We start from the raw sequence: 18,728 nt of genomic DNA, 5'->3' as shown, positions 1-18,728 counted from the left end.
AATGTTTTGATTTTTTTCTTCTTCAACATTTAGCAATTTAATTTTTTGTTAAGCTGTGCACTGATGGACTTCTTGATCCAGAATACAAGGCACTGTAACTACAATACATGGATGTTGAAATGGTATTTCTCATCAAAAGATCAACAGTTTGTAACATGATTTGTACAAGTCAGGTTCAAAGTGTCCAAGGCCCGCACTTCATTCTTGTATTTACTGCGCTCTGATGTACAATTTCAGTATACAACTCATGCTCAGTGCTGGTACTGTTCTTGAATATTATCCTGTTGATGCAAGTCTTCACTCTGTGCTGCAAGGTGGCCAATGCAATATGTTTGAAATTAACCGGTTTCCTGAATGAAAACGCTTTAACAAAGATGTGTAAATTACTACCTGGAACCATACCCAGCACTAGTAATTCCATAGCATGGTGCGAGGCTAGTTTTATTATTACAAAATAATAATGTGTGCAGGTATAACCGTATCTATAGCTAGATAAAGATATCCATGTATCTTGGCAGTTAGAATAACTGAATACAATTAAACACTGAAGAAAACAAAGCTACAGAACTCTTGAATATCAGACACAATGGACATAGACCAGAAACCCATGCATGGGAGAAAACTAAACCTCCAAACAAAGCCAAATCCCATCTATTATGGAACATAAATTTCATAACTGCATTAAGGCATTTTCTTTCATGAATCTTCAGAATTTAAACCAAGGACCGGAAACCTGTGGCCTCCCAAGTGTTTTTGTCCTCAAACTTCCACCAGCCCCACCTTGCATGGCCCATGGTCAAGGATGATGAGAACTGGCTTTCAGCATCTTTTGGAGGGCCTCAGGTCCCCCACATCTGACTTAAAGGGGGAAAAGGTGGGGGGAATCAGATGAAGAAACAGAAAGCTTAGAATATTCAACATTCTCTTCCCATGAAAAGGGAAATGCAATCCTTCCATAGGAATTGATGAACTCCAATTGCAGAATACGAGTGATGGAAACACCGTGTTAGGAAAGAAGCTTCCGTTTCCCGATTCTCCTTTCTGGCTATAATTCTGTATACGCAAACTGTTGCTGAACAAAAGGGGAGTGGGAAAGGCCTTCATTTAGCTTCACATTTGGTAAAATGCCTTCATGCAGCGCACAGTTAAACTCTGGAATACTCTCGCGCAGGAGGCAGCGATAGCCCCCAACTTGAATGGCTTTTAAAGAGGATCGGGCAAACGGTAAAGGAGATATGCTTGGAAGAAAGGCGTCAAAATGGTCTGCTGTTAAATCTCTCGTCCAATAGGGCAGGCAGTCCCTTCCTCCTCCACATGGTCAGCATGCCGAGAGGGAATAGCAGAGGTAGGCCTTCTGTGCAATGGTGGTGCTACTTGTTTGCAGCCCAGTGAGGACCTCTGAGTCACAGCCCTTGCTTCTCTTTTGTAAGGTGCCTTAAACAACATGGGGGCCTTTCACTAAACTATAATGATTTAACACCTGAAATGACAACCAATTGTCCTTTGGGAAGCTCAGAACACTGGAATCACTACAATCAGAACAAAAAAAGAGATTGCTAAAACATCTGTCAAAGCAAGAACTCAAATCACCGTAACATAAATGTGTGTTCTCTCATATTTCTACAAACACACATTTCTCATCTGAAATTGGGATTTGGAATCCACAATAATGATAAGTAGTCAGATATCTTGTGGGAGCTAAATTAAAGGTAATTGGAACAGTTTTTTTAAAAAAAGAAATATTAAATAGTTTTGGCAACTGGTTTCAAAAACAAAAGATTCAGACTGTTCTTACTGTTTGTAATCAGAACCACAACCTTAGTGCAATATTATATTTATTTCTTACAGTAATTTTGGTTGCCATACAAGAGTAGTAAGGATTAGGGAAAGTGCAAGTTACAGGAGCTTGATTTTGTTGTCATCAATTTGAAGTAAGAGGAATTAAAGCACAAAAAATTACAGCAACAAAGATAACATGAACACAAGTTGTTACACAAACTATAGCGAGAAACATTACCATCTAGAAAATAAAATAAATGTAATGGAAAAATTATCAGTATTAGAGGCTCATACACAGAGTCATTGCCAGATCAACTGGGTAATGCTTGTTTGTAAAGGAACTCAGAATCAGAAAATCACTTTTATTAACTTAGGTACCACAAATAGTTAGCTTTTGTGATATGTAAATTCTGTAAATCAACAGTCACATATAGTCATTTTATAATATATGAATTGAAACTTAAAATGTTCCCAGACACCCAGGGAATAGAGTCTGTGCAGTTATACACAATTTACATCTTGTGTGATTTTGGTATTGTATACACAAATATTACAGAAACTAGGCATGTAAATGCAATTTATTTAAATTACAGTATATAAACAAAAGTTGTTCCTAAAACCTGGAATATCATTAACAATATTATCTCTAACACCTTATTTTGCACCATCATAGTAGCAGGAGATTAGAAGGGCCATTCTTGCTCCCAACATTTTCAAAACTGATAAAAATGCTAGGAGGCAACTGTATCTGTTACTATTGCTTTCTGTGATAAAACCATCAAACAGTACTAAAGACAACTTCCTCTTGGCAAAGGTGTATTTTATTGATAAAAGCAGTTCATTGTAGGCCCTATTACTCTTTCAATCATAAGACACAATGTAAAAATAAACTATTTCATTAGCTCTTTGATGTTTAAATCTCTTTTCTACTAATTCTATTGTACCTACTATGTAAGTGCCTGAAAGAGATACATATCTAAGAGACCCCTTTTAAGAAAGGGATTACCATCACTTGTAACTTCGGTGTACACCATCATAAGATATTCAACAGTAAAAGGGTATGATTAACAGCAGCTTAGAAACAATTCTCTCTATTTTATTTTCCTACCATGCGTCCTGTTGTATTTCCTGGCACATATTGTAGAGGTAACACCAACTGCATTCAAAGAAGCAAAAAGGAGCATGGCGTTCGTGGTTTATTTACTTAATTCTGCAATATCACCAAATGGAAGACAATGATGGCTGAATTATCATTTTCTTTTTTACACCCCCACCACCACAAAAAATATTTGATGGCCTTTTTGTAGCCACTGAATATATGAATGTCATCCTCTACATAATCCACATAATTATGGAAATTTCAGGACTTTTGCATTTAAACTAGATTTTAATTATAAGGTTACTTGGAACTTTCAAATGCAAATAGGAACCTGTGAAGGATACAACAACAGATGTTAAGTCAAAAGAGCAGTTTTTGCAGAAAGTGAAGTGGGGGGAGAAGAGAGAGATGAATATTAGTTTTCATAATTAACCACTGCATTGTTAATTGTAACCATGTTTGAAGAAACACTCATTTTCTGAAGAAGTTCTAGCAAAGATAGAAAATATAACACAGCTCTGCTGGTTCAGATGCATCCAAATGAGGTTGATTTAAAAAGGTCAAGACTTAATAATTATTCCACAGAAATAGTAGTAAACCACAAAAGTTTTATTTTTTTAAATTTCTAGCATTGAAGTGGCACAAAGGCTGCCCAGTAGACCAGCCACTTATATTCTTAAAATATTGTGCTTATAAACTATCTGTACAACTATTTAAACTTGCAGTAAAGAAAGATATTGAAATTGCTAAATTTTATGTACTAGTTCTAGACCTAATTAGACACTTCGTTGTGAGAAAATATAATTAGAGATAGGCTGGGACGTATTAAGAAAAGAATTTAGATGCCTTCCAAAAATATGAGGCCTTCTGAAAGTTATGTAGTTTGATGACTGAGTAACCACATATGATTTAACCTTCTGGTATAGGCTGAAGTCTTCAGGAAGGCGGGAACCACAAAATTCATAATGTGTATTACTTTACAGTGGGAGAGAGAATAAGCTGGGAGAATACTGCTAATCTCCATAGAAGTTATGAAATCTCTAAATATATATCCCGCAATAAAGACTTCCATTCTAAGTATGCATTCCAACAAATTCATAGCCATTTCATTGGTTTTCAACTCAATGTCAAATAAACTCAACCCAAGTTGTGAGAACAAATGTACATTCTCCTGCAATGCTGCTCTAGGTCATGCAGCAATGCAGAAGGGAACTTTGGGGATTTTTAGATTTTCAGTCAAACTGAAGCAGGTGTGCCAACTTTAGGCGGCTGAAGTGTCTTTGGCACCCTGAATATTTGTTGGAATGGGGTCGGGCCCTCTCAATGTTGAGGGGGTCGCATGCTGCAGTATCAGTGGCTGGCTCCTCCACAGCACTCGGCCTCCTCCAGGTGCCATGACGTCGTGGTGCACATTGCGCGTGACACGACGTGTGTGTGCCACATGAGACATCACACGTGTACAAAGCATGCCAGGCCCCCTCAGTCTTGTGGGCAACCTGGCGCCTCTGAACTGAAGCTAACTTCAATTTTTAGAAATTGTTCCTTGCATCTATAATAGGTACCCACCAGGTTTATGGAAAAACTGCATCTTGCTTATACAGTGGTACCTCCGGTTGCAAATGGGATCCGTTCTGGAGATCCAGCCAGATCCCAAGCTTTCCACAACCCGAGGTTCACTGTTCTGCACATGCGCACGGCAGTAGACTGCTTCTGCGCATGCCTGCGGGGCAAAACCAGTCTGATACTTTCGGGTTTGCCGCTTTCGTAATGTGAAGTTTAAGTAACCAGAGGGTTACATAATCTGAGATGCTACTGTAGTTTCAGTTTCTGCAGGCAATCGCTTTTAAATTTTCCTCTTCTTGGTGCATTAAAAGACTAAGGCCAACACATAAAGATACACTTCTGCATGTAAAAACAGGCTTTGTGCCACGTGGATTCAGCAAGAGCTGGGTTCCTCATGCACAGAAGGATGAGCAGCAGACATCCAAAGATGACCCTTTGAGATGGAAAACCCCACCCTATGCACAGTTGTGGACATAGCTTGTGCAAAGGTTTGTGCATTCACATGCAGAACTGTAGAAACAACATATATTGTTCTTTTATTTATACTTTGGATCATAGCAGTAATTGAGTCCCTCGCCACACGTGATCACTTTGACACAGCAAAAGCGATCGATGCATAAAAATACTTTTCTTTGCATGAACAGCTCATTCAGATCCGAATCTAACTGTGTGGGAGAGCAAAAAATAATGAAAGCCGTGTGACTAGTTACAAAGGATGACAAGAACTAAATTCATTAGAGATAAACCAAGGAATGTAATAAACAAGCCAAAAGGATGTCAGAAAGTTTTTTGGTTTTTTTTTTTTGAAATCTCTGCTTTTACAACCCCACGAGTGTATTGATTTTTAATTAAAACCAGTAAATGTGCTATGAAAAAATGTGAATGTTAGTATGGTATCTAACTGGCAGAAGTGAGAATCAAAACAAGAGAACCTACAGGAGTCATGGAATTGAGTGCAATGGGCATGTGGAATGTTGGGAGGGGAGCAGAAATTCCAAAAAGAGCTGGACATAATGTTTTATTGTGAAAGGAGAAACTGGCACAGTATTGTTCAGGCAGAAGGGCATTTCTGAAGGGCAGGAAAACGATTCATGAATAGAAAAGGATGAATGTTATTCCCATGCCCCATGAATAAAAATAATAATTTTAGAAATAATTTCAGTAAGACCAGAGCTGACACACACACATATATATTTAAAAATTAGCATTTTCCCCTTTCCTTATTCTCTCCCCTTCCTTCCTTCCTCTTTGAAATATATAGTCCCTTTAATAATGTACATTTACTTGGGTCTGCTCCCGGGCACCAAACTTACAATCTACACTCTTGCATATCAAAAACCATAGCAACCAACTGATGCTTCAATTTAGTGGTACTCTTGGGGAGCCAAGGCATTTGGGGTGTTTCAGTACCAGCCCATCTCTATTTATAACAAAGGTATGTGAGGCAAGCGCAGCCATTCTTATCTGTCCAGTAGCTGTTTCAAGGCTCTTTCTATGTTCATTCTGTGGCCAACTCTAGTCACTCCAAGGTCTATCAAGTCTTCCTTCTGAAGGTTTGGTAAGTGAGTGCCATCTATTTCATTATCCATAAAGGTCTCTTTATGTTCACCTAAGTTTAAACTCTCCAACCAATCTGCCACATCTGGCTTGGTCCACAGGTGGACAGGCTTAGTTGTAAAAGGCTTATTTGATATTGGCTGTTGCAAGATTGAGGGAGAAGGAGACCTGCTGCGCCCTGTGTTCAAAGCAAAGAGGTCCCCCGAAGGAGGCTGGCTGGGTAGGCTAAAAACATCAGAAAGTGTTGGAGAAGGAGATGCAACTGGAGCAGCAGCAGTCAGAGGAGCTGGCATGATGTCCTTACTTATTTCTGTTGGTGAAACCACTGGGCTTGGAGCATGTCTTGCTCCTGGTGTCCTACTATCATAGTCTGGGGATCTGCTCTGCAGTGTGATTGGCTGGCTAGTCCCAGGCCGGACAGTAAAAGTGATGGTTGAACTTCGGGTACCTGAGACAGTGCTCATGACTTCTGTGCCCCTGAAATAAACAAATAAAAATGAACCGGAAATATTCAGACTACCCACATATTAAAAATACAAATCAAGCTCATTGCTAACTTATGACATGATTACATATTAAGGATATATATAAATGTCAAAGAGATACCATACGACTTTATGAAAACAATAGTGGCAGAAAACTATGAGCAAGCTTTACAAATATTTTAAAAGGCAAAGGCAAACTCAAATATGCTGCTAAAAATTAACTCTAGTCATTGAACCATTGCCCCAAAGAGCGTTATGGTAGCAGAAGGTGTTTAAGTTTGGTGAATCTCATGAGACAGTTCAAAAACTGGACAAAAAAGCAAGGATGCTTCTCTGTGTTCTAATTTGTTGCACAGATGCACTAAGGAAAGTACATCTAAGAGATCACAGCACGGTACAAAAGAGGAGGCAGTTCCCAAAATAAGTTATATGCTGAAATCAGTCTTGCTAAGTATAGGCCAGAATCCTAGAAGAACCCAGTTCTGATGCTTGGGAACTTCACCTTCAGAAGGCAGGCCATTGTGTTATGCACTAGCTGAATACTCTTAGTACAGCGCCTTGGCTCACCAGGGGTAGTCCTACGCAGCGGCAGAACAAGTCGATTGGGCGTGCAGGACAGTGCGTTTGCCCTGCAGCCAGGGGCAGGGCCAGCTGCCCACGGGGCGGGGCGAGCCAGGGCAGGACGCTCTGCAGGGCCTCCGAGGAGTCTGCCTGCCCCCTCCCACGCAGCTGCCCTACAGCCATACCTGCCAAGTTCCTGCCGTAAAAATAAGGGATCGGCAGACCGGAAGTAGCGCTGCTGCCAATTTGGAACTGGGCGGAGCATGCTCAGAAGCAACTTTCGATGCTGCTCTGCCCAGTTCCTAAATGGCCGCCGCGCTGGAAGTCGCACATTTTCAATACCTCAGACTTGCTTTTATTCAGCTTCTATCCATTCAGCTACACTCATTGCCCCTCCTTCCACAACTCCCAATCCATCTTTAATCTGTTTTTGATTTGAGTGAGAATTGTGCCTTTCTGGTGCTTTTTAAGATTGTTGTGTGAATAACTTTTCAGTATAAAAATATAGGCTTGGATCTAAATAGGTACTTCAGGTATGTCAAGTGAGATTTTTACTTTTTTCCTTCATACAGCAGAGACACATATCACATTACAAACTACTTCTGAATGCCCCTTTGTTTTCAAAATATGTTTGCCACGCAATGCGTAAAAAAACCCCACAAGCACACAAACTCTCTTGAATATGTAAAACAAGTTGCATAGTTCTTGGGATTTGGGCCAAAATCTGTGCATTTTAAATTATCAACACAGAGTTGATTAGTTGTATTCTAACATTACTTTCAGTTAAAAACAAAGTCAACTTGTACACCAAATGATGAAGGACTTCAGGTGTCAAAATGTCCTGGGTCAGCCCTCATCACTGTTTATCTCCCCCAGAAAACGATGTGTGGTAAACCATATAATTCTTTGCAAACAGATCACACTTTGTCTGGAATGAGATAAAGTTTGGCTTAGCATTATGCAGGTCAATGGACGGAAACAAGTCTTGCCTGCCCCAGGTTTGCATGCTTCCCCCTTCCCTCTCTGGTGTGGTCATAAAAGGGAGCTCAGAAGTTCATTTGTGGCACAACCTACATAGTAGTAGTACAACTAATGTATGAGACATCAGAAATGTCAAATTCCTATACAGAGAAGCAGAAGGAGTGATTTAAAGTGCAGTATGGATGACCACATATTCCGAAAGTCTCTCTATGAAGGATGGGATAGGTATAAAAACCTATTAGAAAGGAAAACACCCTGGTGGTTATCACCGTTAGAAGCTATGAGTGTTAAGAAAATAAACATGAATAAAAACTGGGTAACATATGAAATGTTACTCAAAAACAAATGGAAATTAAAACCATATGAAGAGGTGAAAGGATTTGTTAATGATTAGTTGCACTACTACCAAATTAATGAGATGTTTAAGGATGATATGAAGTAAAATGGATTTGGAAATATCAAATCAAAATTTGAAATTGAAATATTGAATAATAAGTACAAAATATTGTCAAAAATGTATAAAATACTGTTGGAATGGCATTTAAAGGATGAAGAGGTAAAGTCGGTAATGATTCACTGGGCTAAAGATTTTGGTATTCTTTATGGAAAGAAGGAATAAAATTTACAGTGTGTAATGCCTTAAGAGAAAACGTGATAAAAATGATGTATAGATGGTGTATTACACTGGTGAAGCTAGTCAAACTTTATAAGGTAAATAACAAATGTTGGAAATGTAAAGAAAATGAAGGTACCTTTTATCATATGTGGTGGGAATGTAAGAAAGTAAAATGCTTCTGGGATATGCTATATAATGAAATTAAGAAAACATTGAAATATACATACATTAAAAAACCAGAAACATTTCTACTGGGAATTGTAGGTCTATAGTGTCTATAGTGATAATAACATGCCTTTGATTGCATGCTAATGAACAGGCCAAGGGGGTCTGGGTTGGTTTGTACCACATTCTCTGGCACAAAGAAAAACATGTCTCAGACTTAAAAATGTACCCTGAGGAGACTTTGCCAATGAAGCTATTTAGGTGAATGGGAGGGAGAATACAAATGAATGGAAGAAGATAACTCTGAAGTATTTAATGCTGCAGTTTCCACTGCCAAGTTGGAAACATCTGTTAAGTTTAAAAAGTAGCTTCTCTCTTTGACAGAAGAGCTGCAGGGAAAACGTCAAATACGAATCACCAGCGCTTACAATTCCCACCATGTCTACACAGTTTCTTTGAATTTGTGATAATTATTTTACAATTACAGTGAGAGAAACATTGGTCAAAGGTTATTGATGTGCAATTCGAACACAAAGGACCTGGAAATTTATCCAAAAGAATGATTTATAAAAAAAAATTACATTAAATGACATCCAGACCAAAGCTGTGCACTTTTTTTTAACATAGAGCTGTTAGGGATCTTAAAAGATCTTTCAGGAATAATATAATACTAAATTGAGCTGTTTAAAATATTGATTGTCAGAAGCATGGAATGAGTTTCTTCCAGAAATATCAAACACATCCACATCCATAGCTGTGAGAAATAAAGTATCTGTTAGCAACTTCGGACTATACCCTTTTCTGTAAATTGTCAATAAGCGGTTATTAGACTAAAGACAATTCTTTTCTAATATGGCCTTTTATATTGTCAGGAATATATATATGAAAATCTGGCTCTATTAGGAATAAGCATACAGTGATATTTTGTTGCAAATATTCACTTCCTTTGATTACTCTGATTGCAATACACATTATGTTGTCTTAGATTATTTCACAATATGTAATTACTGTGTCACATCACTGAATTTTCCCAGGAAAAGCAGTCTGTAGGCATGAATTCCCATTAAGTTATTTTGAGCCATTTTAAATAATTAAAGCCTATTAAAATGGCTCAAAATAACTTAGTACTGTGATTTTTTCATAGCATGCATGCTCACACACATATATTGTGATTCACAATACATTGCCAGGTCAAAAATTATGAAACTGATATCACGATATGGATTCCAAACATCATGATATATCACCAGCTAAATATCATGATGTTGAAAACCAGACATTGCCCAGCCCTAACTAGCAGAAAACTTCAATATACAAGGTGGGGTTTTTTTCTGCTGCAAAGAACTACATGGACACAAGAGTTATTTATATGCCAAACTGTTGCCCAAACATCTTTTTAAGATGTACAGTGTGATCCTATGTACGGTATGTTTACTCAGAATAAAGTTCTCATGAATTCAATGGAATTTGCTCTTTAGCAAGTGAACTAAGGACCACAGGATGGAGAGCCAAACTGTACATGATGTTCATCTTCATTTTAATATGTATTTTAAATAATTCAAATAATAGCCACCTGGTGTGGGGCTTATAATGATCAAGATTGCAGCAGTCGGGGGGGGGGGAGTGAGAGATTAAATCATTATTTCCCTGCTGGAGTCATGACCGAAATAATTCGTTTGAAGCGGCTGTTTGCATTGGGAGGAAATCCTGAATTTGTGTTGAAAGTCTATTTCCCCAACTTCTGCAATCAGTCCCATTTCAAGTGGCTGTCATTTTGCAGTAAAAATGTGCACACAGATAGTCAAATCCAGAGCTGCTCTAGCTCTGGTTAACTGAATTTTACATTTTGCAAGTTTTCTTTTGGGGGGGGGGGGAAACAAAACTGATTTGAAATAGAAACTTGGAGACTTAGAAATTATCACAACAAATTTTCCTACCATAGAATTCCTTTCCAACATGTTGAAATTACTGATCTGACCACATGGGGAGCAAATTATAGGAAAGCTTCGTTATGTGAAAATGGAAAGTTGCATCAAAGTGATCCCCCCCCCGATACTATTAATAATGTTATTTAGTAAATTTGTATACCACCCTTCATCTGAAGATCCCAGGGCAGGTCACAATAGAAGAAAACAAAACGTGAATACAAAATACATAATAAAACAAAAAACAAATCAACAGCCCCCTCCCACAAACACATTTAAGAGGCCATAGAATGTCAATCAGCCGAACCCCTGACTGAAGAGAAATGTTTTTGCCTGGAGCCAATGAAGGCACCACACAAGCCTCCTTGGGGAGAGCATTACACAAACAGGGAGCCACCACAGAAAAGGCCCATTTCACTGAGGAGGTACATGAAGAACCTCATGATTGCAGGGTCAGGGGAGGTTCATATGGGGAGAAGCAGTCACTGACGTATTGCAGCCCTGAGCCATTTATGACATTATAGGTCAAAACCAGCACCTTGATTTGGGCCTGGAAACTAAGCCACCAGTGCATTTCGGCAAGAATCAGTGTAATAGGCTCAAACGGTCTTGCTCTGGCGAGCAACCTGGATGCTGAATTCTGCACCTGCTGAAGTTTCCAAACAGTCTTTAGTGGCAGCCCTACGTATAATGTGTTGCAGAAATCTAACTAGCGGTTACCAGAGCATAGACAACAGACTTAGGCTATATCTGTCCAGATAGGGGTGCAGCTGGGCCACAAGCTGAAGCTGATGGAAGGCACTCCATGCCACTGAGACCACCCGAGACCACTCTTTCGGAGGGAGTGTAACCCCATCAAGAGCAGGCAATCTCCCACTCATCCGATCCAGGGACCATCCACGAACAGTGCCTCTGTCTTATCTGGATTGATCCTCGGTTTATTGGCTCTCATCCAGTCCATAACTGAGGCAAGACATCAGTCCAGCACATCCACTGCCACACCTGCAGATGCAAAGGAGAAGTAGAGCTACCGTATTTTTCACTCCATAAGACACACTTTTTCCTCCTGAAAAGTAAGAGGAAATGTCTGTACATCTTATGGAGCGAATGCATGGTCCCTGGAGCCGGATTGCCCAGGGGCGAAAGGCAGATCGTGCTTTTTAAAAAAAGAAAAGAAAGAGCTAAAGGCTAACAAGAGGGAAAGAGTGTTGAAAGGACCCGCTCAGCAGCTGATTGCAAGAGATCGGGGAAGGAGATAAGGGAGCTAGCTCCCTTCCCAGCCCCGCCCAGGCCCCTTGCCCAGGCCTCAATTGTTGTCTGCAGAGAGAGGCTGCTTACTTCCCCAGCGAAATGTGACTGGCTGATTAGATTATCTGTCTGGAAACTGTAGAAATGGGTCCCTTTCCCTTCCTAGAGAAGCTGCAGAACTGTGAGTCCCATAAAAACAGGATTTTTTCCCTTTGCAAGGTAAGCTCAACAACCTTGAGCTGATCCTCAAAAATGGAGCTTTCCCCCTTTGCAAAAAAGATGCACAACTGTGAGCTGATCCTCAAAAAAATGGAGCTTTCCCCCTTTGCAAAAGAAGCTTCCTCAAATATTTAATGGGGGGAGGGCAAAGGCACCTAGTCCTCTAGGAGTTGGCTGCTATGCCTAGGACAATTCAAGAAAGCATAATATTTTGTTTCTTGTCTTCCTACTCTAAAAACTAGGTGCGTCCTATGGTCAGGTGCGTCCTATGGAGCGAAAAATAAGGGACACGTCACCAGCATATTGCTGACGACAAACTCCAAAACTCAGGAATTTCATGTAGATGTTAAACAGCATAGGGGATAAAATTGAACCCCAAGGAACTCTACATTGAAGATTCTACAGGACCAAAGAGCAAACCCTGGCATCACCCTCTGGAAATGACCATCCAAGTAAGACCAGAACCACCACAAAGTGGTGCCACGCACCCCTAATTCGAACAACCACTCCAGGAGGATACCATAGTTGATGGTATCAAAAGCCACTGAGAAGTTGAGAATTGACCGGAACACATTTCTTTCCTGACAGAGGTCATAATATAGTTTCTGTGCCAGGGCCTAAATACTGACTGAAATGGATCTAGAAAATCAGTTTCCTCCAAGAGTGCCTGGAACCCAGAAGATCTCGCAGAAGAAGCAACTACAGTGTAGGGTTCTGGGTTCTGGCAAGATCTTGGTGGAAGCCGGTTGCTACCACTTCTCTGGGAGGGGAACCTGGAAACCGACACTGCAGACATGTAACCTGGTAAGCCATGCAACCCCAGCTTTGGCGGGAGGTGGAGTCAGCAGATGCCACCACTAACACAAATTCCAATCTATGTATCTCTTAAATGAATAGCAGGTCCATTACAACCTATGCCCCTTTGATAATCTTCAACCCAGCACAGTTTCCAGCCCTCCAGAAGAAGAGTTTGGATTTGATATCCCACTTTATCACTACCCAAAGGAGTCTCAAAGCGGCTCACAATCTCCTTTCCCTTCCCTTCCCTTCCAAACACTGTGTGAGGTGAGTGGGGCTGAGAGACTTCAAAGAAGTGTGACTAGCCCAAGGTCACCCAGCACTTGCATGTGGAGGAGTGGAGACTCGAACCTGGTTCACCAGATTACGAGTCCACACCACTACACCACACTGAAGTGACACTCAAACTTCTGTCTTGCCACTATTGTTCCTAGGCTATGGTTACCAGACGTCCCCGGTTCCCGGGGACAGCCCCCGGATTTACCAATCTGTCCCCAGATGAAATCCATCCCCAGAATGTCCCTGGATTTAATGTAATGTCCCTGGATTAATCATATGCCATAATCATATGCCATAATCAGACCCTCCCCAGAGCATGAAGCAATCATCCGCTACAGCTCCAGAGAGGGTCTCCTCAGGAGCCAGAGGTGCAGCTGGGCTTTGCTGCAACTCTCCTGCCTATCAGCTGACGCGCAATAAGAAACCGCCCTCTCCATCAGCTCTGCAAACAGCCCTGCTCCTCCTGCTTGCTTGTTTGAGCTGGAGAGGCAAGGCTGCTCTTTGGACCGGCAGAACTGAGGTGCAGGGAAGAAGCCTCCCTGCATGACATCTCTGCAAGCTGCCCTGTCTCTCCTGCTTGCTCATGAGGAAGGAGGAGCACCTTTACATGCCTTTAAAGCCCCCTTTGCTGTATTCTACCCGCTTGTGTGCTGAGCTACCAAGCCAGCAGAAAGCAGGATGCTGCCTTGAGCCTTCCCTTCGCTGTCCCAGACAGAGGCTGTTGCTTCAAAGTTAAGGGTGGTGGTGGGGAGTTGTCTTGCCTCTTTTGCTCCATTCTGCATGTTTGTGAGCTACATTGGACTGCCTTCCCTCCCTCCCATCTCTCTGTGTTATTGTCTGTCTCCCCATTTTTTCCTCCTTACCCATAAACTCTTCCCAATTCTCCCTTTGTCTTTTCACACATTTGGTTCTCCAACCCTATCTATACATCATTATGTGCTGCTGCTTCATTTTTCTTCCCTTGCACCCACCCCCACTAGCAAAAAAGAAAAGGAGAGGAATGTTTTATGTTTATTTTGGGGGTGTTTATGTTGGTTCCCCCTAAAGAGCTTTCCTGTTCCCTTCTTATTAAAAATGAGCCTTAAAAATTTAAAGAGGCTACCTCTGCTTGCTTGCTTGCCTCCCTCCTCTCCCCTTTGATAAAGAGGGAGAGATTGGTGGGATGAGACTTAGAGGGGTACCTTCTGTGTCACAATAGGTGTAAATGGAGCAGGGAAGCCTTATGTTCTTTTAAGTTGTGGCTGCTCTTGTTGAGGTAACTCCATTGCAGGGGTTGGCCTAGATGCCCCTCAGAGGTCATTTCCAAATTTGTGATTCTGTGATCATCCCACAGTCTTATTCTCAAACTCCGCTGATGCCTGTGCTCACAGGCAGCCAGGGCAGCAGCAGGAGGAATGGGCTTCTGCTAACGCTTACTCCTGAGTAACCCTGTAGGGCAGGGGTCAGCAAACTTTTTCCACTGTCCCTCAGACCTTGTGGTGGGGCCGGACTATATTTTGAAAAAAAATATGAACGAATTCCTATGCCCCACAAATAACCCAGAGATGCATTTTAAATAAAAGGACACATTCTACTCATGTAAAAGCACCAGGCAGGCCCCACAAATAATCCAGAGATGCATTTTAAATAAAAGGACACATTCTACTCATGTAAAAACATGCTGATTCCCGGACCATCCGCGGGCCGGATTGAGAAGGCGATTGGGCTGCATCCGGCCCCCAGGCCTTAGTTTGGGGACGCCTGCTGTAGGGGATCGCAGTGCAAGGAAGGAGAGGGAGGGAATGGAAGCACGACTAGTGCTCCAAGAAAGCAGACCGGGACCCTGAGGAAGGCCATGCAACAGAGACCATAGAAGAGAAGTTATTACTTCTTAATTTTTTAAAATTAACTTTACACACACACACACACACACACACACACACACAATTTATTTATTTATTTATTTATTTATTTATTTTACATCCCTGGAGTCATTGAAAAAAATCTGGTAACCTCATCCTAGGCCCCATCTGAAGTTTTCATTGGCTCTTGTTTTCTTAAACTCCCATCTCTTCCCCACCCATCACTTCCTCAGACGTCTGCTTTCTAATGCACTGCCTACTTTGTCCCACTGCTTTAGCCAATCGGCTGCATGTAGATTCTCCACAGCATTCATCTCTCTTCCCCCATAGACTTTCTAGTCCTTCAGCACCATGCAATTTTTCAGAGGTCTTCCTTGTCTCAGAAAATATTCTGACAACACTGTTTCCTTGGCAGTTGGGAAAGTGCATGAGTTTGCACCAGCTCAGCCAACAAATACCAGAGGCTTCGCTATCACCATCATTATGTGCAATACAATTCTATAGTAGAAGAAATGGCTGTCTAGAAAATCTCATTATATGAAATACACTCACCTGCATTGCTTATTGGTACTGTTGCCAGATCACAACGCTACACTAAAGGCAGAAGCAATAACTGGCAGAATTTTCCTAACAGCTACTTTGTTACCCTACATTTTTCTTAACTAGCCTACCTAGCTCTCCTTCTACAGCATGTCAGGAGTGTCATAAGCTATGTGAAGTTTATTCAGAGACCACTTTTGCCACAGTTGTGCCATCTTTGCACCTTTCCCCATTCTCTGCTTACTTTATTTTCAAGATTCTCCTCCCCAGAGCCTTTCTTTGGATCCCTTGCCTCTAAATATTCTGTCCATTAACTTCTCTACAACCCAGGACCTCTTTTCAGTCCTTAGTCTGCCCCCGTGCAACTTCTTACTCCCAACCAAACTGACACTCTGCCTTTCCCTCGCAAAAATTCAACTGAAAACTTTCAGCAACCTGAACAATAACTTAATAGTTTGTGCCAATAGTTCATGCCACCATACTAGGCAGTGGAGGTTGGTCCATTGGGATTAATGGGCATTGCCCCATCAACCTCATTCTGCTCTCAGCAACTCACACCTGTTTGACTTCCAACTTTTAACCAGTTAGGGCAGGCACCCCCAAACTTCGGCCCTCCAGATGTTTTGGACTACAATTCCCATCATCCCTGACCACTGGTCCTGTTAGCTAGGGATCATGGGAGTTGTAGGCCAAAACATCTGGAGGGCCGCAGTTTGGGGATGCCTGAGTTAGGGGATGGCTCTGTCAATCACTGGCTCTGGCTCTATCTACTGTTGGTCACCTGGCCTTCTGCCCTATCATTCCCAATGGGCACCAGCCATCACTGACACTAGGTAAGAAGCTTTACAAGTACAATGCAATATAAATTAAGCATTTGACTGTGTCACTGATTTCAACAAGGCTTAGACATGGCTGACTTTTGCTGATCCCCCCCCCCCCTGGCTCAATTCCTCATATTTTAATTTATTTATTTTTTAACTACACACTTTCACCAACTCTAGAGTTGGGAGTACTATGAGTACTGGTGAAATTTAAGTAAGAAAGGGTCTAATGTTGAAGACCTATGGTGAATTTTAAATAATGGCTACCACTTCTGGATAGGAGAAATATCTAATCCAAACTATGAATGAAAAACGAACAAAAAGTAACTAATGTAAACCAATGCATGGATTAAAAAATGAAACAAACCCCATATAAACCCCCTTTGGTCGTCACTTACTTCATGGCACTTCAGCATGCCCCTCTTCTGTTAACGGCAGTCATGAGAGCAAATAAAATGACAAAATGGAATGACTGAGACACTGTAGAGTTACAAAGCAAAAGCATCTGCAAAATTGGCCGACAAACAGTTAACAAGATGAAGTGAAAGTAAAGGATGTAATAAAGTTCAGCTTAAAAAAACCCTCTATGATTGTTGGCTTATTTATGAAACTCTAAGGTTATGAAGTTCAAAGGTGACCAATTCAACATCTGCCAATGCATATACTCATCTTCTTGATTTACTTTTCACTTACCTGTCTGGGACAAAATTGTGTTGACACTGAAACATTTACAACTCAGTATATTAATGCATGGCAAGGAAACACTTGAATACCTCCTGGGTTCAGGAAGGACTGAGGACATATAATATAGCAAAAAATATCACTAGTGTACAAAAGAGTGTCAGAAGAACAGAATCTTCCCTGAATAAGATATTAAGTCAATGGTTTCAGGCTGGCAACCCTGCAACTATTGTTAAATCTCAGTAACACGGCCGTTAAACCAGTAACATCATTATGGATTAGAATAAACCTCCAGGATAACAGATGCTGGTTCCAGCCTAAACTGTTCCAAGATGCTTCCCCCCTACTTTCTTTCCCTCTTCAATTACCTCCTTTACTCTATTGATACAGTAATTATTCAGTGGATAATACAAGTATTTGGTTCAGAGGTAGATTAACCTGCTGATTTACTTGCTAATGTATTTACCTGCATATTTATGAATGGATGGTGGTGGTGGGGAGTATAGAGTTTATAATAAAAGTTGGGGAGAAGGAACTCAAACAGCTGCTCTCTGATAATCAACAGGCTTTTGCAAGGTCTTTATAATTTCCTTTTTGTAAGATTAATTTAATAAATTATGTGGCAAGGACACCCAATTTCTTCCCATAAACAGCTTAAAGCAGGATGGGAGTACAAAGGACAAAAACTAACCCATCTGCTCAGGGACTGGTTTTTTATGCTTATCATTTACCGATTGAATTCAGCTAAGGACTTAATTCTTTTCTTTTGGCAAGGTAAACACATTTTACCATGCACTTGGTTTTGATGGCATCACACACACACACACACACACACACACACACACACACACACACACGTGTCTTTGAAATGCATAGTAGTTGAAATATTATTTTCCTCCAAAGGGTGGAAAACTCGTTTGGAAACATCCAAACTCTTAAGACTGGTATGGAAGTAGTCTGCTTATATCTTTTCAAGTGTGTGTGATGGGAGGAATTAAGAGCACTCTTAATTTTGCCCTTTGTACACTTGCCTGCAGCAAGAAGCAATTGCTGAATGTGTGAATTGCTGGGTGTGTGTTTGTGTGCATGTAAATTAGTGAGAGCAGTCTTCCGAAGCAATTTTCAAGGCTTTGTACACTCTCAGAAACCCCCTGTTCTACAGCTGGTGGTGCCTTCGAATGCACACATGCACGGGTGTAGCCAGGACTTTTGTTGGGGGGGGCAGAACCAATGTGATTGGTCAGCTAGTTGAGTAATTCTGTTGTTTTACTGCCCCCCTGCTCCTCTTGGCTACGCCCATGCCTAAATCAATACCATAAAATAGGGCTGCCATATGTCCAACTGAAAAAAATCGTGGTGGTAAAAAACAAACAAACTCAACAACATTCAGGGTGTCCTGGTTTTTACTTCTTGAAATATGGCAAACCTACATAAAAGTCAATAAGGAAAAAACCCTTCCATTATTCAAATATCAGTACATGGAAGTATACAGATTTTTATTTCTAGCACTTACAAACTATAGCAATGCGGAAAAATAAAGAGTTTTCAGGGAAATCTGTATCCGAATGAT

General features: G+C 41.0%; 1 protein-coding gene across 8 annotated transcripts in view; it reads right to left on the bottom strand.

Annotated features, from left to right (window-relative positions):
- Positions 1–1,738: 1,738 nt before the first annotated feature.
- Positions 1,739–18,728, bottom strand: part of SHANK2 (SH3 and multiple ankyrin repeat domains 2) — a 361,129-nt gene continuing 344,139 nt past the window's right edge. For 6 of the 8 annotated variants that reach the window (XM_035116843.2, XM_035116841.2, XM_035116842.2 and 3 more), the window contains one exon: positions 1,739–6,475. In XM_035116843.2, coding sequence (XP_034972734.1) covers positions 5,902–6,475 — 574 coding nt within the window. In that variant the 3' untranslated portion in view covers positions 1,739–5,901. Of the gene's footprint in view, positions 16,903–18,728 lie in introns of all 8 variants that reach the window. The other 2 variants (XM_060275043.1, XM_060275042.1) reach the window with 2 other exon arrangements.

Source organism: Zootoca vivipara, chromosome 1 (genome assembly GCF_963506605.1).
Source record: "Zootoca vivipara chromosome 1, rZooViv1.1, whole genome shotgun sequence".
Taxonomy (NCBI): domain Eukaryota; kingdom Metazoa; phylum Chordata; class Lepidosauria; order Squamata; family Lacertidae; genus Zootoca; species Zootoca vivipara.
This window is presented reverse-complemented; position numbering and strand designations above follow the sequence as displayed.